At 33.0% G+C, this 26,200-nt stretch overlaps 1 protein-coding gene across 48 annotated transcripts in view; it reads right to left on the bottom strand.

The window, feature by feature from the left end:
* The window catches only part of LOC105231504 (protein pangolin, isoforms A/H/I/S), a 454,601-nt gene that overhangs the window by 201,430 nt on the left and 226,971 nt on the right, over positions 1-26,200 (bottom strand). For 34 of the 48 annotated variants that reach the window (XR_007423206.1, XR_007423207.1, XR_007423212.1 and 31 more), the window contains one exon: positions 24,512-24,581. The exons of 3 other annotated variants lie outside the window; for them this stretch is intronic. Coding sequence is in view for 39 of the 45 variants with exons in the window: in XM_049460000.1 (XP_049315957.1) it covers positions 24,512-24,581 (70 nt within the window). In the remaining 6 variants the exon portion in view is untranslated. 11 more of the 48 variants (XM_049460025.1, XM_049459988.1, XM_049460017.1 and 8 more) reach the window with 9 other exon arrangements.

Below are 26,200 nucleotides of genomic sequence, written 5' to 3'. Positions count from 1 at the left end.
CTGAGCATTAGAATGAAAATGATACATATAAACCCATAAAAAAAGAGAAAAAGTAAATAATTAATAATTGGAAATTTTTAGAGACACACATACCAATGCAAATTTACACATTAACTAAACTTTTGCATTTGGAATTATTTTCCTAATCTTCGAGCTTTTTTATGGCTTCTTATTTAGACTTAAATGTTTCATATGTAATATTCTCTTTGCAAAGGTTTGTGCTTTTAATGAGGACTAATTGTAAAACGTATGCATATTTATAAATGTATACACACATATACATACATTTGTATATTATAGACATTTAAAAAGTGAAATATGCGTATAAATAATTAATAAAACGAAATCTTTTAAGGCAATTTTCTGTCTAAAGACACAAAATAAAAAAAGCTCCAAATACGCGTGCATCATGCGACATTTAAAACCAATCAATTCACATAGAATTACTTTAAAATCATTAAAAGAAAAAGCTAAAATTCCCCAAATACTATTTTTAAAAAGCGTAAAATTGCGAAGCGAGGGTAAAGCAACATTGCATAGCGAACTTCGAATCAGGCGTTCCAGCTGCCGGAAAATTTTTGAATTTCAACGATAATTTAAAAAAATGCCATTAATTTATGAAACACATATGTATGTACATATATATTACAGCTCCATTTATTAACATACGAAATTGTCATTTAAGAAACAGAAAATACTAAACGCACCGTGTATACCTGTATGTCTATGGTTAACCAGCGTAGGATTGATTTTTAACTATTTTTAATCAAAATCATTAAAGGCACTGCACAGGGCTAGCTATCCAAAGCGAGAAAGTATCAATATTTTAGTATGAATAATGTTACCAACTTCATGTAGGGTTAAATTAGGTTATCGTAATATGGACCTCACTTGGACAGCTTTCAACATCATTGTGATATTAAATCTTTATCATATCATTGGATAAAGCGCTTTGAGCCTATTACAAATTTCTTGAGACGGCTAATGTCAGTTCCTGCTATGTCTCCTGGTTCTCCGGAGGTAAGATTGTCGGGATGTTTCAACTTCATTGTGGTAAAAGTTTGTCAATGGAGGAGAAAGTGTGTAACCGCATGAGCATTTGATCGTTAATACATTGTGTTCTACAATAATTGAACTGATTGTATAACAAGTTGTTATAAAATAATGTCTTCAGTACCGCATGATTTTTCTAACCTCAATTTTACTCCAATAAAGAGTCTTCAATACGCAATTACTCTGCTCAATCGAAATGTAATCCAAGAAACTAACACAATTATAATATGGCACTCAACATCCTCGAATGCAGAAAAAAGTTTGTTTGACAATCTGAATTTGTTTATTCATTTAACCACCAGAAAATGAGTGGTAAAAAGAGAAATGGAAAAGGTCTTAAAACTTAAGGTATTATGTTTTAGGTGCTTTATATTATCCAACACGTTAAAGTTAGCGCTATAAATATACTCGTACATATGAACTACGATACGAGCCCTGCATATTTATTTTCCTAAAGCCATAAATATATTCCCGGCTTATACCACAAATAGGGCATAAAGATCCACATAACTCTTCTTAATCATGGGAAATATAGCAAAATAGTCCGATGAGTTTTATTAAAAGTAAAGACACTGGTTTTGGGAAATTTTAACTTTTTGCCTTACCAACAAGTTGTTTTTATAACTAAGTCTGTCGATTAGTTGAGAAAATGTGTAAAAACAATGTGAATTAAAAACAAAAACATATATTTACCTACAAAAAATATTGACAATGTAAAATATTCTTATAATAAAAAATATATATACATATATATTATGTGTTGTAATGGTCTCGCACTGATTAGAGGTAAGCAGGCTGATACTACCAATTTCCTGGCATAGGAGGTACTAGGACAAGCTTTTAGCAAAGGTATGTGAAAGTAATCAAGCAACTGAGCTCAATCATGAATAATTTTTGGTAAGAGCATTGAAACGCAGAAAGAAGATTGAATACCTGCAGAATTTTTATTCATACACATATGGTTTTCGTAAGTACAATATTATATTTAGGGTTATTCCTATTTCAACGCTTGTAATATGCATACATTGTAGCATAGCAGTCCTTGTGGACCCTTTGAAATATAATCAGTGATTTGATTTACAATTATATGCGTAAAGTAATCGACAATGAAGTATTAGTAATCATGCAATTGTTCCAAATTTAACACAACAAATATAATAACTAAAATTCTTAAATTTATAACATACCAAGAGTACATAAGTTTTTCATTTTGAAACAACATCCAAACAACAATTGCGTATATATTGAAAGAAAAAATGACAAAATTAATGTATAAAATAAGGTCTGTCCTCTGATGAGATAATTAATCCATACTTTTATGTGTGTGTATGTATTTCTATGTACATAAATACATGTATTGGAAAGCATTGCGCCAACGCGAAGATTTCTTGTATTTTCCGTTCTATTGTAAACTCCGTAAAAATGTGAAATTCCACTTATAAAAAATTTGTTTAAGAAAATAACATTTCAAATATTATTAAAAAATAAAAGTATATTAACAACATACAACAATATCAATATATTTGTTAACATCAAAGGAACTACGTAAGCATAAGTTTTGTTGTATTCTCAGAAGAAATATTTTTAATAAATACATAATATTTTTAATAATATCATATTATAGATATAGATACCTGATTACCCTGTAGGCTAGTGACATACCTATGTATGATATCTATTTAGTTATAATATGTTATTTTCTCAGGTGATTTTGATCTGGAAAGATCAAATAGAGATATATACAAAAAGAGTAAGGAATAATAACAAAGATCTACGAAAACATTTTTTGGAGCCTTTAATTCTATTTTATAATATAATTTGGTTAATTAGCCCAAAAAATGTCGTGCGAAACTGTCAAAATCTTGAAGCTAGATTCAGGCTTCGTATCGATCGATAATAGTGAATGTCATAATTATAACGAATTATTACTTTATTTATTTTTTTTATTTAGTAATATCGATACGCCGTCGTTAAGAAGGTATTGTGTAAATAAACAACAAATTTTGTTACATTTGTCGTGAATATGTGTTTCAAAAAGTTGGAAACCACTAACAGATTCAGATTCAAAAAACGCACCCTGATCGAAGCTATAATACGTTTCACAAATAAAAAAAGTTTCCATACAAGAGTTTTATTTTGATCGGTCTGTTTGTATGGCAGCTATAAATTGTAGTGGGCTGATATCCTTCCGACCAAGCTTCTTTGTGAGAATAGAACGGGTTCAAAATTTCAGAGCGAAATTTCAAAACCTGAAGGACTAGTTCGTATTTATAGAGTTGCGGACAAACAGACGAACATAGCAGACTTGGTTCAAAACATTTTAATTAACTTTAAAAAGGAAAGTAAACTACCTGGGCCATATTTTTCATTGTCCTGGAGCTGGAGATGCATATATCTATCGGAGTAAATCTAGAAAGGTTTTTAATTTAAAGATGCCTGTAATCTTTAAAGTAATGAATTAAATGTTTTGATTGAAATGTATTTCAAATGTTTTTACCCTTGCTAAAACTCGGAAACTATCATGGTACCGAATTCACTTGTAATCAGTTTACCATCAAAATCATAATAGACCTGTGAAATCAATCCTTGATAATTTGATCGCTTGTGACCAATTTAGGAGTTATATTAACTTTATTATAAAAAAGTAAACATCAGGATTCATAGAAATTACTTATTCATTTTCAATATCATTTATGATATTTATCCAGTATTATCAATTTCGTGAGCAATTCAAATTTAAAGTTTAGAAATTCTATACATTAACTTTCCATTATGTCATATATATGTAAGTAGGTTTGTATATGATGAGAATCTTATCTAGTTAGATAAAAAATGGCAAACAAAAAATAAAAGGCTATCAGCAATTTGGCGCGTGTAGCGACGAAAAAAAAATTATATTAGCTGTCTCCGATTCACCAAGGGTTGGAGAGAACTTAATAGAACAACCTACACCAGTTGTTGAAAAACAGGCAACACTTGTGGTGCAACCCTGCTCTGTATGACTAATTATTTTTTATTTTTGGGAATAATTTTTCCTTTGAGCCATCCATAATAGTAAAACTGGCCTAAATACGCAAAACAAATCTTGGTAGCATTGGAGATGCCACTTTAATGATAGCTTTGTTGTTGATACGTAATTGTTTTCGCAAGAAAGCAGTACGCAGAGAGAGTGAGAAGTGGCGAATCGAAAACAGTTAATATTGTATTACAGGGCATCTCGACAGACAACTTACATTGCTAACAATCTTTCAAATACATTGCCATTGAAGCTGTATTTCTTAAAAAAAAATTTAATATTTCAAAACTAAAATAATTGTTGCATAATGTTTATTTACTAATTAATTAATAAATTTAATATATGAAATGATATTTATGTATGCTAACAAATACCTTTATACTTTAATGATTAAAAAAATATATTTTAAACAATTTGGTATCTTAAATTGTCTGTCGAGATGCTCCTATAATTAAAAGCTGTTCTCCCATGCTCCCATGCAGGCATGGATAACAATATACCATGTTTTGGTCGATGCATTTTTAGCCCTTAGTTGATGAAAAATTTTATTTGAATATTCAAATTTCATATATTAGCTACCTAAAGAAACTTTCTACTTATACTTAAGTGTGTTCAAATTAGTAGACAAAATATCATCATGTACAAATGCATAAATAATATATATTTGAATATACACATTATATTCAAATGTGAAGTTGAAAAGTAATACCATTTAAGATACTTGTATTTCTATAGCCCGTTATTAAAGTTGAAAGTACAATATCTCATATAAATGTTATTGCCAATGCACTTCATGCAATTAAATAATTCACTCATAAGTGATAACAAAAATATATCTACGAGGATGAAATGAACAACTGTAATTTTTTTTAAATACGTACAATTGTAGAGAAGTCGGACATAAACAGAACACAAATAACACAATTAACATGCCTTTCAACGGTTATTATAATGAGGGCCAAAAAAGCACATGGCACTATAATCAACAATAGCACAACTTTGAACTCCCCAAATATGTACTAAATTAGGGTGTTCGTTATTTCGTCAGTTGATAATTTCTGCACACGCCCTCTGAAGCTTTAGTTTTTGCTCTAAAAATAAGGTACACATAAACCACGTCTTCATTTTCAATTGGAACCTATCATAAATCATGTTTCAATCCCAAGAATATATCATGGCCTTTTTTCGTATTTTGAGTTAAACAAATAAATCTAGGACAGAAAATAACAGTTATTGCATAATTCATTACTAAAAAAATTATTATGAAGGAAGGGTCGGTTATATCGGTATTAGTAAACAATTTTTTTTTTTTTTGGGGAGTACACAAATATGTCAAAAAATTTTAAAAAGTGATTTTTATTATTTTCCTCCAAAATTAATCGTTATACTTTAATTTTCACTTACAAATCAAAATATAGCGATTATTTCGTGAGGAAAAAATATAAATTGAAAAATAGTTATCATACTTGTTACGGTCCCGAAATAAATCTATCACTCTGGAAAAGCGACACCCCGATACAAAACTTTTGCTCTACAAAAAAGGTCTGAGTGGTTTTTTTAATAAAAGCCTTCCTCTAAAAGTTAAAGTTACACATCAAATGACCTGAACATCCAAACTAATTATTTACTACTGTGATCAAATTGAAAGGTGAATTTCGTCCATTTCATCTCCTTCAAAGTAATCCTCTCCCGCTGAAATACACTTATACCAAAGAATTTTCCAGTCATCATAGCATTTGGAAAAATTCTCCGCCTTCTTCAAATCAGCTTTTATATCCTCAATTGAGTCAAACCGGTGTCCTCGGAGTGATCATGTGAATTTGCTGAATAGCCAGAAGTTACTCGAGGGTAAATCAGGCGAACATAAACCAATGCAGTATGAAATGGTGCATTATCGACATCTTTGTTCAATAAATTCTGTTAAAATCGAAGAATTCACTTTCAGAGCCTCAGAAAACGGCGCGTATCTCAAATACTAATGAATATTTTGACGTGGAATTAAGCATAGATATCAGTACCAACTTACAGAAAAAAAATTACCGATTCGAAAAAACACGCGAAGTATAAATTAAAAATTCACCTTTCAATTTGATCACAGCAGCATACATTTAGTATTGCTCATACGACATGGCGGACTTTATGAATATGGTACATTTGAGGCATAACTTTATTATTATTATAATATTATCACTATATTTTAAGTTGTAGTTTTATTTGCTTAAAAGATAAAAAAATAAATATTGTATAATGTATGGGAAAAGTAAATATTATATTGAATAGAAAGAGCTTGGATCCTTATATTTATGCCAAAGGCGTTTGAAAAAAATCAACTTTGGAAATAACGGTCACCTTAATGTTCATATGCATGTACATTAGTACATATCCATAAGTATTGCTAGATATTCAGTCGATACATATATTGTACAATTTAAAAAATTAAGTTAATATCCTTTGTATTTCTAACGGTACTTAGGATAACTAAGGTTTATAAGAATTTGCATTTAAATGTTTACAAAAAACGCAATTCAACAGAAATGCAAACGTAAATAAAAACTGAAAATATTAACGAGAAAGCGAGATACTAGGGAACAAAGGGAACAATGTTAAAAAACACATATGCTCACAAACGGAACGAAGCGTTTATAAAAAGTTTACTCATACGGGCATTGAAGCGATTCGGTAGATATGGTTGCTGTTGTTATGTTTGTAGTTGTTGAGTGATGTATGGATGTATCTAAAATAAAGTTGTTGTCCACCTGGGTTCTACTCGTGGAATATGCTAGACCTTTATCCTTCAAAGATATCAGTAGGCAACATTAAAAGTGTCTGGCTGGTCTAGCTATGAGCAACTGTAGCGTTTTCGCTGTTGGTTATTTCTGTTTTCATTCATATTCCGTAGCTCGTATTTACATTTCTCTTTGAACTTTAACTAATTCAATAAGTATTTCCTTGAAAAATAAGTGTGACTATTGTGTGCGTGTTTACTTTTGCATTGTGACATTTTTTGTTTCGTAAACAGCTGTTCATTAGGCTCATCTAGCTTAATCAATTTGTTGTACTATGGTATATTTTATGTTTTAAACTATTTAACTATGTACAAATGTATATAATATCTCAAGTAAATAATGTCACAACTATCCACTGCCGCCGTTATGCATTGTTTATCCATATCCTTATACATACAAATGTATGTAATATACACTAACAATATTTGACACCTTTACAAATACACTTCGGGATTTCAATATTAGCAATGGGTGCATATGCATATGGTTTATATAACTGTGAATGTATATACTATGTTTAACTATGGTTTGAGTTCTTTTAAGCGTCTCTCTTTAACTCAGCAAACGCTAAATCGTTCAGCATCATCTAAATTAGTTGTACTTATAAGTTCACATAAGTTGGCGGCGCCTGTGGTGACAGTTGCTGCTGTCCACTGTTTCCAGCCCCACTACTGCCATTAGTACTTGCCGCTGTTGTAGCCGCTGACATTATATTGTTGATAGCGGATGTGGGTTGTAGCATGTTTGCGGCATTCGTGTTGTTATTATTTGTTTGGGAGGCTTGATTGTTATTGACTTGACCAGCAGCTGCTGCAGCTGCAGCAACGGCAGCTTGATTCAGTAGTTGGGCTGCGGCGGCATTTAGGGAACCATGCCCACTCGCAGCAATAATACCACCATTCGCGCTAACTCCTCCGCCACTAGGAGACGCTATTAAATTGCTGTTTCCACTGCTACTGCCATTGCCGCAAGAAGTCACTGCTGAATTGAGCATTTGCAGATGATTTGATGAGGACGTCGAAGAGGACGACGATGAAGAGGATGATGAATTGGGCATAATAATTGTACTTCCAATACTAGAGACGACTGGTGTCAATATGCCGGTAGTAAGTCCGAGGTTACCAACACTTACGCCACTTACTCCAACACCTATGGCTGGATTTGACATTGTGCTTAAATTGGGGCTACCGATATATTCATCGAAAGATGTCAGGATGCATTTATATTTTTATGGTAGCGTATATTTTCATTTAAAATTTATTGTGTTATTATCATCATTAGTTTAATTATTGTAATTATCCAAAATAATTTCGTGTTGTGCAAGCGTAAGGAAACAAAGAAGAAGAGATTGGATTTGTCTTGATAAATGTTTCTATATTCTATTAAAGTAACGAATATGAGCACATAAAGATAATATACTATATGTATACGAAGTACGAATTTGACAAAACCAACATAGACATTTATTCACACCCGTATCAGTTAGTAATAATGGTGATGGTATAAGTGTTCAATATGTAATAAAAGAAGACGACGCAAAACAAACATTCTTTAAATGTGTACGACGGCAAAGGAAACGCATATTTATTTGCGATACTCTCTATTGTTCTAGAAATTGCAAGTTGTTTTTGTGTTGCGTGAAATGAATTCTGGAAAATATTAATTAATGTTGTATTTGTTTTTTTTCGGGAAAACAATGAATCAACAAAAAAAATCTATTTTTTAGAAATTAGTGTTTCTGTTATGGTGTCGGGGGAGGTCGAGCTACAAATTATTTTTTTTTTTTTGTAAACTTCAAGGTTTCTACTTAACATATAAGCTTAAACATTTTCTCCATCTTTCCGCCCCTTTAAAAAAAGCGCGTTAAATTAGGTTGGTCACTTGCATAAAATGAGTACTGCTTTATTTATTTATTTTTAATTAAATACTGAAAACCTACTAAATTATTCTAGACGTGTGGTATATAAGTATATGGTAAAAGGGGGCTCTATCGGAGCCGGTGTGAAAATTCGACAATGGGCGTGGAACCGCCCACTTTTTGGTGAAATTCCATATCTCGGGATCTGACATGCCGAATTCGACTAACTTTAGTATGAGATATTATTTTAATATTTTTATGTCACAGTGTGAAAATGACCGACATCGGACTACAATCAGAACTACTTCCCATATAACACAATTTAAAATTCAATTTGATTCTTTCACTTTCCAGTACACAAATTAAGAAGTAATTGATAAAACGGAATAAAATTTTGCGGTAATAATTCCCTTAAAGTATGCCACCTTTTGACCAAAAATTGTCCAAATCCAACCAAAAATGTTCAAACCCACAACTGTAGGGTTGAGCAAAAATTGAGAAAATCTGGTCGATACTACCACCTACTTAAATATATTCAATATAAAATGTTCGGTTTCACCCGAAATTAGCCTTTCCTTACTCGTTTATTTTAATATTGCATTATTATATTCAATCATGCATTTTTATTTTCATTCATTCATAAAATCACTTTTATAATTTTTGTTTGTTGAGACCAAATGCTCCTATGTGTGTCGTAGGAGACCTGGTTGCTCCTATAAACAGGAAAAATTTAATTGGAGAGCGAAAAAAATGGGGGATTATCCAGAGATACGTAGCAATTTTGATACGCCGATAAAAACGGGACCAGAAGAAGATGCGCAGATGTATAGTAAATCTTTCAATGAGAAAAGGGGAACGCCACTCTGAAGTAATGCAAACCATGGCGAGCGACAGTTCCTTAGATAAGGGGGGCGGGAGGAGGGTGTTATTTTACATTTACACGTAAAATAATAATTAAAATCAAAGTCAAGCATTTGCGTTAAATCGCTTTATAGTACTAAATGGTCTCAAATTTAGTTCGAAGACTTAATTACTAAATTTAAAACCACCGGTATTTAAAATATGTAGCAATCGCTAGGCAAATGTTTAACAAAATACAAGCTCTGTCGCAAACGAAAATTGACTGTTAAAAAACAACAAAAAATTAATATTTTCAAAAGTTATATTTTTTTATTCAAAGTAGTTTCCTTGTGCTTCGATACAGCGTTTAGCCAATTAGCATTTCAAATGAGTGTTTAAGTCATTTTTTGGAATGCTCTTTAGAATATCGGTCGTCGCCTTTTGGATAGCTAAAATGTCCTGAAACCAGTGTCCTTTCATAGGCAAATAGGTAAAACTCACAGGGTGCCAGATCAGGTGAGCAGGGTGAGTGATTAATGGTTAATATGGAGTTTTTTGTCAAAAAATCAGTAACAAGCGTCGACCGATGACACGGCGTATTATCGTGCAACAGGCGCCAGGACCCTGCCTCACGGTATTGTGGTCGAGCACGACGAATGCGTGACAAAAGACGCTTCATAACACCAAGGTAAAACACAGCATTAATCGTTTGGTCAGGTGGGACGAACTCTCGGTGTACAATACCCCCGGAATCGTAAAAACAAATCAGCATTGTCTTTATTTTTGACTTCTGAAGATGACTTTTTTTCGGTGATGGCTCTCGTCCTCACGACCTTCTTGGAATCGCTTAAACTACTCATGCACATTACTACGGGATAGACACTGATCACCATTAAATTTTTTCATAATTTGAAATGTTTCAGTAAACGTTTTGCCAAGTTTAACACAATATTCAATATTTGCTCTTTGTTCAAAATGCATTTTACGACCGATGACCAAAAGCTGCTGTCACTTTTTGATCGATAACATCAATTGTAGTTATCCAATTGTCCTAAAAATTTTACGTAATATCAACAAGGGATCAAACTTCTTATTTCATATACCCACCAATAGGCGGCGCTACCAGAAACAGTTATATTTAAAAAGTTCTGTTTCTCTTGCGACAGACCTTGTATGTATAAATACAGGGTTTGTCCGGAAAGTAATAAGACTGAGTCAATTTAAAAATATTTATTGAACCAATCGTTACAATTCTTAAAAAACTTAGGCTCCTTCTGCGTCGATGCAGCGCTGCTAGCGCGATTTCCAATCATTGAAGGCGTCACGGAAAGAAGTCTCCGGAATAGCTTTGAGAGCCGACACGAATGCTGCTTGTCTGCTGTCTCAAAATGCCTCTTTATCTCGGGATCATACTCAAAGATCCATGACTCGTCACTTGTGATTACGTTATTCAAAAAGTGGGGGTCACTTTCGCACATGTTCAAGTTTTCTTGGCACACTTTCACTCATCGCAATTTCTGGTCGACAGTGAGCTTTTTTGGGGCTATCTCCGCGCACACCTTGGGCATATTCAAGTGCTCACAATGCAATGAACCACAGATTTTGATAAATTCAACATCTCGACAATTAAACAAATACTTAGTAGATGGTCTATGTAAATGCAAAACTTTGCGCACACGAGTCACATTGTCGGTCTTTGTCGAAATCGCAGGTCTCCCAACACGGTCTTCATCAGCGACCTTTTCCGGCCCTCCAAAAAGACCTGGTGCCACCGAAACACAACACTTCTTGCTAAAACAAGCCTGCTTGATCATATCAAACGTCTTTATCGCAAATTTACCGAGTTTCACACAGAATTTAATCCGTAACTCTGCTCTAACGAACGCTGCATTTTCGGCTTGCACCACTCACAGAAACACGTGGCAAGAAAATGTTTATCCTGATTCTCCAGGTGTTCGGAGACAACTGACCAGCCCCTCGTTCGTTAGCTACGAACGCCGTCTGCCGAATCCAGTCGGTGCGCGCACACTCCGAAGTACAGTCGCGGGGGAAGAAAATCAGTCCTATTACTTTTTGGACAATCTCTGTATAGTACATTTTAGCCAGTAGCCGTCTTTTGATTATTTTCTATTACTACCATACCTTAATATAATGAACAGAAATGCCCAAATCAGACAACTGCTCAAAACCTACAGAATTTATAAGTTTAAATCAGCTATGCCTACACCTTGAGTTCGCGAGCGAAATGGGTTTTATGCTTTCACATGTACTCGTATCAATCATAGCCATATATATACTGACTCTGCAGCATATTTAACAACACATACCCAATCGATTTTTATACCCTAAGTTTTGAGATATCAATCCTTCATCACTTCTTTTTCCCAACAAAAAGCTGGTAATTTGTAGGAACCGCTAATATTGGGCCACTATAGCATATAGCTGCCATTCAAACTAAACGATTGATGTCAAGTTCTAGTAAGGAAGGGTTATTTTCTAAAACAACGGTACAATCTGCAAAGAAATTTTTCAGACCGGACCACTATAGCATATTGCTTCCATACAAACTGACCGATCAAAATAAAGTTTTTATATGAACTCTTTATTTATGAAGAGTTCAGCGCAACCAAGGCTATATGTTTGAAATGCGAATTGTTTAAAACACAAATAACGGACGAGCAATTTATATTTGCTTTCCTACCATTTTCACGTTCGAATATACATACGAGTACGAGTATATACATATATACATGGAGGATGGAGTCATGTGTAGAAGTTCACGCAAGTGAGGAAAGTTCTCTGATCGCCATTTACTTGGGAATGGCCAGAAACGATTCTTTTACATATGACTCAAGCAGCTCACGACTTCCAGTCTTTGGCCAAGTATCCTCTGGGTAGCCTAAGAACATCCGTTTTAAGGCGAGCTAAAGTGAGAAGGCGAAACATCCCCTACATAGGGTTGTGCGCTAGGTTTGGGACCCGCCACGTAAAAAAAAACACCCAATGAAAACTTCGGCTACAATCGCGTAAGCGGTGTCTACGCCAATTAAGAAGAAGATATACATAAATCTTTTGCTCTTACTCCATAAAAAATAACATTTACGTTTATACGGCATAGCTGGTTTAAATGCATTGAATATTTTTAAAGAAAATATACATATATATCTTATATTTTTATTACTAACGTTTAGTACCTAATAATTGAACAAGAAATAGTTATTCTTTATATATTTTATAGAATCGTATTTCCAAAATAATATTCACTCATATTTTTTTTGTGTGAAATATTTTGCAAAATTTCCAATATCTAATGGTATTTTAATATAAATCTTATATTGATAATTGCATTTATGTGTTGCCTTTTTATGAGGTACACAGAAACTATTTTTGGAGATTTTCATTTCTACATAATATCATATGATAATACTCTTATTCTTGTCTCTTATATCACAATATAAAATACTTGAGATCGTACGTAAAGTAAAATCAATTCAAATACGCCGATTTTGTCATGTAAGTTACGTAAGTTACGTATAACTACAGAAACAGTATGTGTCTTTATAAATAGAGGATATATTTGTTTTTGTATCTAAACCAAATATTATTTTTCTGTTTTGATATTTTTGAATTTGAAGGGCCAGTTCCAGCTACATATGTATGTATGTACTTATATGGAAGACAACGACACAAGTTTGTAATTCCTTCATAACATATTTATCATTAATAAGACTACGGATGCTTGATATAAATTATTCGTAACTCGTGAAAACTGATAACTTCGATCGATGTAATCTAAAAACTTTTTCGGCTTGCCCGTCAAACAATGTGTCCACTAACGCTAATTTGGTATCTTAGAAAATTTATTATGATAAATAATTTGAAATATATTTATATATTTATTATATTTTAAATCAACTAGTGTGTATAATACACATTGTTAAACAGTAGCAACATTCACCGTCTTCGATTCGTTATATTCTTAAGACTGTTTATTCGATGTGTTCAAGGCCGTTATTTTAATTTTTTTAATCATTGGAAACTTTACCGTATGTTTGTTAAACCATTATGTGGTTAAGTTCTGTTAATAATTAAGTAATAAAACACTGCAACATTAATTTTGCCATTTATAGAGTTTATTGTCTGGATAAAGTGTTTGTACTAAATTGTTGTTTGTTTGTTTAACTCAAATGAAACCAAAAATATAAAATGAAGGTGTAGATGACTACATTGTGCATGATAATTGGAAGTTCTTATAGATGGTAAAATGTTACTGATGGTACAATGTGTGTATGTATACACATTTATATGTGTATTATTTTTTAAAGCTAAACTAGATTAAAATACAGAGCGTTCGGTTGCATAAAGTGAGTTCTCTAAATATTATCCAGCAAACGCATCAGCATTCAAGCTCATAAATCAAATTAATACTCGTATAAGTGAACTCAACCGTCTCAATTTCAAAAAGATATATATGAAGTAACCGCCTTTCCCCATTCATTGGTGTTTATTTATTATTAAAAAAAAATGTATTATATATTGAATCAATCTCTGCAGTATCCTATTACTATTATTAGGCAAATTTTTCACTCCTTTTAATTGGAAAGGGTACAAACTCATTAGTAGCTGAGGTTTGAACAGCAAAGGGGAAAGTTCTTTCTTAATATTTCTTAGCAACACAAGCTAAAATTTAGAAACAAGTAAGGAGAGACTAACCCAACATTTTATATTCTTGCAACTTGCAAAGATCAAAGCCATCGAAATACTTATGCATAGGTGCTTGCAAAACTTTGTATTAAACCTGCACATTGGCCGATATATGTCATAAAAAGTATTCTGGAATTTCAAAAATCTTTATAATTATAACTAAGCAAAAGCATTAACAGTATTGAAATGGCTTCTTCTTCGTTACACATGCAAATGAAGGCAAAGCGTATGTACTAACGCATGAAATACTCGTAAGTGTGTACGAGTATGCACGCGGAATTGGGCGTGATACTTTTTCAAGTACTCGGTCAGTGCTCCAATACGTATGTATATTTTAATGTATATATATTTATATGCAAGCATTTAAGTAGAAATAAATACTTTACTGAATTGTAAAAAAATAAAATATAAACTCAATACAAGCAATTGTGTTCTATTGAGTAAGTGGGTTTAGGATTTAGAGTTCGTCGCTAAGTATTTATGTATTACATTGAAAGTGTTGTTTAAATATACTTTTAAAATTATGAATATATAATTTATAATATTTAAATATATTTAGCACATACATATATATTTGTACAAAGTATAAGTGAGAATAATAATGATAACCAGCATTAAATGTCAAACAGGTTTGCGTACCAAGAATAATAGAAGTACATACAAATCTACAAGGGGGTATTATGGAGTTGCCGTCTAGATGAAAACAGATTACTGAACGAAACGCGTGTATTCGCGCAAAGAGCAACAAAACAGAAGGGAGATATTTTACAACCAATATTTGCGTTTGGGTATTCTGGAAAACTTTCACTATGCTTTATACTATTAGTAAAAACAAATGCTTTTATATCATTTTTCAAATTAATATATTTTTTGTCGGTTAGGAAGAATCTCATAGGATTCGCAACTTATCTCAAAAGTAAGTCCCAAAAAGAAACCATGGGGAATACTTTCCACAAACTTTATTAAAATCGTAGGTGAAATCAGATAAAAGCTTGATTAATAACAGGATTTTTAAAAAACCCGGATGACTTTACTCCATACTCTGCGAGGATTTAATTAGTATGTGCATGTTAATGGCATGTGGGATTGGCTAAAATGGATCGATGATGGATGATTTAGTATAAATTGTTTGTATAACACTCACAATTTGGTCGAACAATGAGGTTGAACCATTTCTCAACATTTTCCAATATTGTCAACACCAGAAGGTATTAAGCCAGCTATGATCCTTGCAAAGGGAATACAATATATGTGGTTTTACCCGAACATAGCTCTTCCATACTAATTTTTTAATATATTCTTACATATATTATGAGTATACTCACGAGGATCTAATTACTTCTTCCATAACCATATATATTTCAGTCAATAAGGGAGTTAAGGATAAGGAAGTGGAAAAATTGGGCATCAGAGATCAAATATCTTCCACTTTGGAATCAAAACCCAGACTTTTCAAGAACGGAAAATTTGGGCCGAAGACGTAACAAAGAGAGCAAGATCAGAACCCAAAAAATCACCCAATATATCATCTATTTTAATACGCTTTTTTTGTTTTATGTTATCATAAAGATTGACAAATAGCATCTTCCACTGCTGATTGTGGAGCAGTTGTTGAATATTACTGATCTCATTTATGTAATGTTCGATTGAACTCTTAATGAATTGAGGATTAATACGTTTTTGTCGACTCACGCCAGAAAAGTAGATAACATTCATCTGCCCTGTATTTTTGCACTCTCGAATCTTGTTCCTATAGAGTATAACAGTTTAGTTCACCTAACAACGATTTGTAACCGCTTTAAAATATATCATCTCAACTCCAAAGGTTGTCAAAACCATAAACTTTTAAAGAATAGGCACTGGTTCTTTTTCTTTTTACCGAAAATGCCAGTAAATCATCGGATGAATTTTATTTTTCTAAAAGCAATGCACTCTTTTGTCACAAATGTACTAAATTAGGTCAATAATTCCCCTCGCCCCACCTACCTACCTTAGATAAATATTTTCGAGCTTTCGGTTGATTATCGGTCAATATATGGGATATCTGAATGAAATTCACTATTTTTAATGATTATTATTATGCCAAAATCGGAAGAAAATTAGCCGTAATCCCATGTGCCTATTATAATAATTTCAAACTACCAGTTGGCATCATATACATATGTATATGCTGCTATATATATTTCTGGCCTAGGCAACACTAAGTGTTGCCAGGTGCAATCTAACATTTCCATTGGAAAGTTTGACATTTTTTAGCATAACATCACTCAGAACGTCTTGCCATTTAATCGTGAATTGTTTTATTTACAGGGAATTAAAAAATTCATCTCGGCCAAAAAATGGAATTAACTCGTGACCTTTTTCGTGCGATCATTTTTCACAACTTTCGACGTGGATTATCACGACAAGAGTGCATCGATGAACTAAAATCTTTGTTTGGCTATGAAGCAACATCCTATAGCACTGTGAAAAACTGTTACAACGAATTCAATCGTGGCCGACGCTCGCTCAAAGACGAATTCCGTGAAGGTCGTCCAAAAACAGCCGTTGTGCCAGAAAACATCGATGCCATACGTGAACTGATGATGCAAGACCGTCATGTAACATACCTTCAGATAGAGGCATGCCTATGCATTTCTCCCACCAGCATACATTCGATATTGCAAGAACACCTGGCCGTAAAAGAGGTGAGGAATCATGGATCTATGCGTATGAGCCCGAAACAAAACAGTAATCGACCGTGTGGGTCTTCCAAGACGAGCCAAATCCAACGAAAGTTGTTCGTGGAAGAAGCACTTCGAAGCAAATGGTCGCCTGTTTCTTCGGCAAAACTGGTCATGTGGCGACTGTTTCGCTTGAGCAACGTAGGACGGTCAATTCTGAGTGGTACACCACCATTTGTTTGCCTGAAGTCTTCGGAGAAATTCAAAAACCGAACAAGAGAAGACGAATCATTGTGCACCATGACAATGCGAGCTCTCACACATCGGCTCAAACCAGCGCCTTTTTGACCGGCCAAAACGTCGAATTGATGGGTCATCCGCCGTACACCCCTGACTTGGCACCCAATGACTTTTTTTTATTCCCACACATCAAGAAAATAATGCGTGGTCAACAATTTTCGTCGCCAGAAGATGCTGTTGAAGCATTCAAAAACCATGTTTTGGAGGTGTCTCAATCGGAGTGGAAAAAGTGCTTCGGAAATTGGTTTGAGCGCATGCAAAAGTGTATAAATCTTGATGGAGAATATTTTGAAAAACAATAAAACCATTTTCGTTGATAAATATTTCTATTTTCATTATTAGGCCAGAAATATATATAACAGCCCTCGTATAAGTGGAATATGAGATATCTTAGCAAAATTAAGTCAACGTATAGACTAAAAGACTTAATATGTGAGTTGTTTTCATACAATTTTGTGGAAAAATATTATCCAGTATATTTGAACAATACCAATAGGAAAGCACTTTGTCCAGACCTTTATTTAGTTAATATACCCTTTAATTAAGAATAATATGTTTGGCGCTAAATATGAATGAAATTTATATACACTTCCTCTAACCCTAATATCCTTAATATTTTAAATTACTCTCTACATTTTGAACATCAACTAAAGTTGAATTTATGTCACAAATATCTCCTTTCAGGTTGATTTTAATAATGTATAAATATCTGGGCTATGAACAAAATTATAGTCATAAAACAAAGGCATTCTATGACCAAAAACACTACTCAACAAATATAAAAGAAAAATTTGCGACTGATTTGTAAAGAGGTCTGTGGAGTATTTGAGGTGTCCAGATTATGAATTTGAAGTCAAAAATTTTCCATCATATTTTTGGTAAAAAGTAAAATTTGTTTGTCATTTTAGTAAATGGCGGTGGTTTGACCCCTACATCCCTTGATTTCAACGTAAAAATTATACTTAAGAATTAAAGTAGAGAATTCTGTTCTCCTAACGGTTGTACGTATCAGCTAAAACTAATTGAGATAGACATGGTTTTATATGTACATATATAAATTATTAGGATGACGACAAAAGTTTAAATCCGGTTGACTGTCTGTCTATCCGTCCGTCCATCCGCGCAAGCTGTAACTTGAGTAAAAAATAAGTATCTCGATGAAACTTGGTATGTGGGTTCCTTAGTACAAAAAGAGTTCGTAAATGGGTGTAATAGGACCACTGCCATGCACACAAATCGCCATTAACCGAAAACATATAAAGTGGCATAACTAATCACTAAATTAAGATATAAAGCTGTAATTTGGTACAGAGGGCTGCAGTAGGAAGAGACACCTGTGGGAACATTTTTTTGAAAAAGTGGGCCCGCCCTCTAACAAAGTTTAATGTACATATCTCCTAACCCACTTAAGGTACAATAATGGTATGAATCAGCTTTATAGGAACCGGTGTGAAAATTGGACCATGGGTGTGGCGCCGTCCACTTTTTTGTGAAATTCCATATCTCGGGACCCGATAAACCGATTTCGACAAGATTTATATAGTACGTGGTAGTTTTTTTAATATCCTTATGTCAAATTGTGAAAATGGACGAAATCGGGCAACAACCACGCCTCCTTCTCATATAGCACAATTTTAAATTCCACTTGATTCTTTCACTTTCTAATACATATAACGAGAATAAATTAATTTAAGTGTTTTACTCATAACAGTGTATCTTTTTGCCTAAAATAGATAAATGTGAGCGAAAGCTTGGCCTATCCCCTATATAACTAATATCAGGATTTTCGAACACCAACTGCCTTTGCTCTATATGATTGGTTTTACACATCAAAGTGTTTCCCTGGCTTTGATTCTTGCAGGTTGCAAGAGTATAAAATGTTCGTTTGCACCCGAACTTAGCCCTTCCTTACTTGTTTCTATAATTTTCGATTTTAGCAACACAAAATTAGCAAGAAACAGTCTCTAACATCACAGTGGCAATTTGTCTGTAAACTTGTGTAATATAAGTAAAAAAAAAAGAAATTTTATTGTAATTCATTCAGTTCGTATGCAATATTTTTAAAATAAAGTTTTGCAACACCTGAAAGTATTTTCCCGTTATGAACTTTTACAAATTGCGAGATTGTGAAATATTTGATAGCACCCGAACTTAGCCTTTCCGTGCATCCTTCATCGGTAATAGTAATCTATGGATTCAATTAGATTCCACCCCATTAAATATGAATTTACGAATCGATGGCATATACTGGCAATCTCTATCTGTATAAATACATACATATGCTTTTCTTTTTCTCGCATCACCAACGAAGCAAACGCATTACATACATATACGTAATTGCTGCGTAAATCTCCAGGTTCAATTCAAACAATTTCTTGTCAATTATACTGTGGTACGAGGAAATTGATATATAATCTTATATATAAAAATGAATCGCAAAATGTGTTGGTAAGCGCATAATTCAAAAACGCCTGGACCAATTTTGCCAATTCTTTTTTTAAAATGTTCGTTGAGGCTCAAGGATGGTTTTTACGGCAAGAAAAATTCGAATAATTGCCGGAAAACACCTAAAAACAGCCCTTTTCTTTTTCCCATACAAACGAATGAATGTTTGTTTATTTATAACGCTAAGGGAACGACTGAAAAAATCTCGATGAAATTTTCAGAGAATGTTCTGTACGAATCGGGGAAGGTTTAGAAATAAAAAATCCTGTATGCTTTTGTAAGGAAAAGTCGGAAAATTGGACAATTCCAAAAAGTTAATTTTTTCCATACATTTTTTTTCAATTTTTTTTGTTTTGTTTTTCAATTATTTGAATCGTTCAAATTTGTCGTTTGTTTCAAAATTTTTTGAAAATTATTCAGTGAAAATGTTATGTGTGTTGCACACAAAGTGATCAATTGCAGATTGGAATTTGTTACGATGCCACGAATAGGTTGCGCTAATATCGGTCGGCGTTCTTTTTAGCATCAACATACATTAGCAGCCCAAGGCACATGACCGAGTACTCCCAGGATGTGATGACATATGTAAGTGCGGTATTATGGACCGCGGTCAATCAGCAAGCGATCGTCACGATGTTACAGCAAGCTTTTCAAGCAACAGCTTCGATGGACTTTATCTTAAAGCGACGTATGTATGGTGCTGTTAGATGCTAGATGTACTCTATTCAGTAGCAAAAGAAAGGTTTGCCGCACGCATACATTCTTCTTTGGATTGTGGATGGTGGATGGTGGTTACACCAGATCAAATTGATGAAATCATTCAATCATGAGGATTTACGAAGTGATAAAAACCAATAAGGTTCATGGACACCACAATCCCACTTCGGTTTGTATGTCTCACAATAAATGCAAACAGTATCCATGTGCTTTTCTTTCGGAAACACCAACTAGAAATGATGGATATCCCCTCTATCGGCGTTGCTCACCCGACGACAATGGCAGAACATCGAAGTTGACAACACATGGATCGTACTATATTCACCATTATTGCCTACTTCACATTCAAAACTCATATTAATGTTGAGTATTGCAGTTTGGTGAAATCGCTAAAATACGTATGTAATAACGTCACCAAAGGAAGCAACATGGTGGTTATTGGTCTTGAACGATTATTGGTCTTGGTCGATACGTGAACTGCATTAAAGCGCTTTGTAGGATATTTACTTTTGCAATTCATGAACGTTTTCCGACTGTTGTGCGTCTCGCAGTTAATTTGGATAATGGCCAAAGAGTGTATTTCAACCCAGGGAATACAGTACAGCCAATGGAAACACCGCCAGCAACAGAATTAACATTTACGAGTTTTTGCTGAACTTTCGTCAGTGATCCAATTGCGAGGACATTCGGAAATACCTAAATATTATACATGGAATGCATCGTCGAAGAAATACTTACGCAGAAAGCAAGGCCAACCAGTAGATGGACATCCAGGTGTGTTATCAGCTAATGCATTAGGACAAATTTTCACAATTCAGCCGGTTATCGGTTGCTATTGATACATGTACGCGGTTTAACTTCATTTGAGTCATTGCGTACTGTGAGTGATACGGTGTGTGCAACTTTTTGAGAAGCAAGCCAACAATTACAATTGCTAGAAAATTATAATCACTGGAATGCAAATGAAGTTCGCACACTTTTCACTTTTTCCGCGTTTATTATTGGATACGAACAAAAATGACATTGCCGAAGACATTTTGCATCGTCTTCGCTAAAAATTCGCTAAATTCCGGTGGTGTGATATCAGTTCCATCTGCCATTTATCGATTCACGAAATATGATCAGGAATGTTTATCCGAGCATTGGCAAAATTATCTTAACTGCGATTCCTTGATTGCACGTGCAATGTTAGCTGCCAAAAATAACGATGAAGATTCAAAGTGAAATTCCGGGAGACTTGCGCTTATACAAATCGATCGATCGAATTTCTAAATTCTTTGGAGAGGTTTGGTATGCCACCGTATCATTTGCGTCTCAAAGTTGGATCTGTCGTTATTATGTTTCGCAATCTTCATGCGCCGAAACTGTGTAATGGAACTCGACTGATTGTGACACACCTATCGAATACAAGGGGGCAGAATGCTTGATTCTACGAATTCCTTTGAGTTCTATCGATTTGCCATTTCAGTTCAAACGGATTCCGTTTTCAGTAAAAATCATCAGGACACAAGGATAGTCGTGGAAATGCATGGCATAAATTTAGAACTGATATGTTTTTTACACGGCCAAAAATACTTGGCATGCTCACGAGTTGGAAAACTATCTTCTCTGTACATTTACGCACCGGCACAGAAACCAAAAAATGTTGTTTATCAAGCTGCGTTACATTGAAAAAAAAGAAATGATAAATTTAACTTTCTTTTCATTTCAAAACACATATGTAATTTCACGCAGGAAAACGGCTGCGGGGTCAGCTAGTATATTAATATATTTAGAATCAGCATTTTCTTCTAAATCAAATAAGCAAACATAATTTTAATTCGTAAGAATGATAAGCACATACTAAGGGTTCGAAAGATACTCGGGTTCGAGTCCGCGTTTTGTTTTTATTTTATGGCATATATTATTTTTCTAGCAAAGGTTAAACGCAAGTATGAAATTTTTATGATTTTTTAGTTTTTATCAAACTGCTTTCGCTGTGACCACATTTGGCTTTAACATCACCATCAAGATATGATTTCAGTTTTTTTGCCATCCCTCCAAGAAAACAGCCAGGATAAGAGTTTCACAGGTTGTCGCTGTGCTCATTTCTCGTTTTCATTGTAATTTACAAATATACAAGTGCAAATTTATCTTTGCGATTGCGCGTACATACAAATGTAGATATATGTATATGTTTGAAGATTGCAGCGATGTCTTGGATAATAATGTATGCCAAATTTTATGAAGAACTCTTTATAAATAAAAGAGTTTTATATACAAGAACTTTAGTTTGATCGGTCGGCGGTTTCTGCAGATAAGCACCTTCTTATTGAGAAAAGAAAAAAAATGGGATCGATATCTTAAAAATTGAGAACTAGTTCGCATATATAGAGCCGGAGAGACGGGCATGTCTAATTCACCTCGGTTCGTCATGTTTATGGTGTAAACTTTATAGGGTCTCTGACGTTTCCGGGTGTTACAAACTTCGTGGCAAATTTTATATACCCTGTTCAGAGTATGAAAATTTGGGACATGTTATAAAAAGTTTTACTCTAATGTTGCAGAAATTATTATAGCATTTAACGTAGAAACTTAATTAGTAGCAATGGTCTTTTGGCAAAAACGCTTGACCCTTTTAGAACAAGACTGAAATTATTGTATTTTTCAACAAAGTAAGACATACCCGTAAATGTGTAGTTTAAAGTTTTTTCAATAATAGCATCAGTAAATGATTGCACATTATAATTGAGAGCTATTTAAATTTTTGAAATTTACACGAGTATTTATAGAATAACACGCTAAACTAATGTTTGAAGAAGTAATAAAACAAAATTCCTTGACAGCGCTATAATAGCGCAACTAGAAGTATAAATATAATTTGTATAATATCAAATATTGACAGAAATTGACAAAACAGCACTGAGGAAAATTGTCAGCGACAATTACCTACTAACCGTAAAAGGAAAAGGCAACATTGCGTACATATCCTGCAAATCACCTAACAATTAAATTACCGGTTAAATACCCAATAGCTCTGCCAAAGGTCATTGTTTAAGTTTGGGAGATCTTTTTAATTGCCAATTGACAATTTTAACCGTGGCTCTTGTGTTCAATCCTTTTTTACGCAAAGATCTTAGTTTCAGTAGCCGTGATATATTAATATATGTATGTATACATTAAATAAGATTGTTATGGATCAATAAAAATTACGAAATCCTATAACGCTTTTAACCCAAATATTCCCTTAAGGTAGTAGTCCGGTAATTTATGGTTTTTATAGGAAAATAAAAATGTATTATCTTGAATATTTAGAGAGTTTTTATTTACATATTGAAAATATAAAAAAAAAACAATTATTTGAAAAAATTTAATACTTTATTACTATTATTATTGTCACTCGAAGTTGAAACCTCAAAATACATGCACGTGGATGGCCCAGGATTTTGGCTCTTGATGTTATCTGAAACACAATATTCTTGATTATTCTTAATCTATAGCCATGGCATTCTGGTCGGAACTACTGAAGTTCAATTTCAAGGGTAAATATCAAAATAGCGGTCTTTGAAAAAAAAAGATCCATTTATTTTAGCAAAGAAAGGGTTGTAAAATAAAAAGTTAGAGATGAAAAAAATTCTCGTTAGTACCCACGAGAACTATAAGTGTGTAGAACAACTTGCTAAAATTTGAAAGCAATCGGTTCAGTAGAAAAAAAGTTAGGACCCGGGCCGACCAGAAAAACAATGTTTTGAGAAAAACTCATTTGAAGTTCAACAACTTCGAGAGAGAGGACTCCGAGGCGCTCTAGGAAACTAGTTATAACTCCCGAAATATTTCGAATATCTGTCTGAATTTTTCACAGTATATTCTAAAGACATTGTACTCTCAAATTAAACAAAAAAAATTTCGATTTTTTGAACCCAAGTTGCCAGACAACTACCTTACTGCTCCATATAAAATTGAATAGCAAAAAGTTGCGACCAGTGTTTTCTTATAGTTTTGGTACACATAAATTATACCATGGAGGTAGCCAACTCACCTAACATAAACATATGTACACAGGTGTAATAATAAATATTTTATTAGTATGTAGGTTTGTATACATATGTGAATCATATTTAAATTATTGCTAATAGTCCTGTATACATACCTGCAGGGCTTACACCACTGATTCTGTTGATCTAAACCAAATCGAGCACGGCACTTTTTCATATTATTACCTAGATGTAGTATAAGTATTTTTAAAATAAATACAAAAATAGAAGAAATTAAATAAAAATTAAAAAAAAATGTTATGCATGTAATTTAAAGCGTATGAACAATATACAAGTATACTAAATGCGCACAAATTCTATTAATTCATAAAACTCAAATATATAGGAACGCATTACTACAAGTAGTTAAAGCGCATAGGTATAAGTATATATATATGTATGTATATAATATATTTGAGCGATATCGATATTAATAAAAGTAATAACTAGTAGCGGTACATATAGATAAATACTACTTATAAAAATGTTGTAATATATACTGCTTAGTTAAAAATAAAAAAAAACGTTAACAATGTTAGATTTAAGTACAGACATTCATTCATACGTATACAAATATTTGAAATTAATATTAATTATTAGTGGAGAAACTAGCAAAATTTAAGCTGTATCTACGTACATGTACATATACATAAATCATTTATGGCTACAAACATGCTACGAGTATCAATAAAAAGTATTAATATAATATAAATCCTTAATATTATTATATAGCTATAGGGAATAACCTGATAATATAAACAAAAACTTTTATGACCATCTTGAGCATAACTGCAATAGCACCGATTCTGAAACGGTTCAATAATAAATTTAGGGAGAGCATGATTTCCAATTGATTTGAGATAAGGAATAATATTTATTTGAAAGATAGTTAAGCGTGTACGTATACAACGCAATTTTGTTATTATGGACAATGTTTTTTATCCAAATTAGTATTTAGGTGAATTTTTTGCGCAGTGAACGTTTTTAAGCTGTCAACACTTCACTTCAATTAATTTTTATAGCTTAAAAATTAAAGTCCAAAAAAATCTAATAAATCGAAAAATGGTTAACGTTTAATGAGCAACTCTTCGAGATTTACCAACTTATTTTATGACATTGTTTAAACGCCTTTTTAACATGTTAAAGCAATATACATATGTATGTATGTACATACTATTGTTTTTGATTATCAATTGTTTAATAGTTAATTGAAAGTGAAAATTATTGATTTGCTAACCTCCACCACCTGCATCGTTCGTGTCTTGCTTTCGCTTCCGTTTTTTCCCCCGTGACGTGTTCGTGCGGGAGCTCCAATCTGGATACATTTGCATATGTAATTGACGCTCCCGTCTAGCTAATTCATAATATTTGGCTTGCTCGTCACGCCCTAACGCGTGCCACTATTTATTTATGAGTTATTTTTGTATTTGCATTATATTATTAGTTTTTATTTATTTTATTGTATTTTTTAGCATATTTGAGAGTTGATGTATAATGCAATTTATTTGTATACAGTTATGAGTAATTGTAGTAGCCATATAAAATAGGAATAAAGATAAAAGAATTTATGTGTTAATTAAAAAGCAAATCATAATAGTTCAATAGTTCTATAGACGTAATTTGCGTAATTTTTTGCTTTTGCTTTCTTATTTATTTCATATTTAGAATTTATAAATTTTAGTTTGAATTTTTTTGTTTTTGAATTTTAAAATGGGCGGGAGGAATTCCCAAAAACTGAGTCTTATTATAGTATCCATTTATTGTACACTTTTAAGTTTGCTTATTATTAGCGCGTTAATTAGCAA

Source organism: Bactrocera dorsalis, chromosome 6 (genome assembly GCF_023373825.1).
Source record: "Bactrocera dorsalis isolate Fly_Bdor chromosome 6, ASM2337382v1, whole genome shotgun sequence".
Lineage (NCBI taxonomy): Eukaryota > Metazoa > Arthropoda > Insecta > Diptera > Tephritidae > Bactrocera > Bactrocera dorsalis.
Note: the sequence above shows the minus strand (reverse complement) of the source record. Positions and strands in the feature narration are given on the sequence as shown.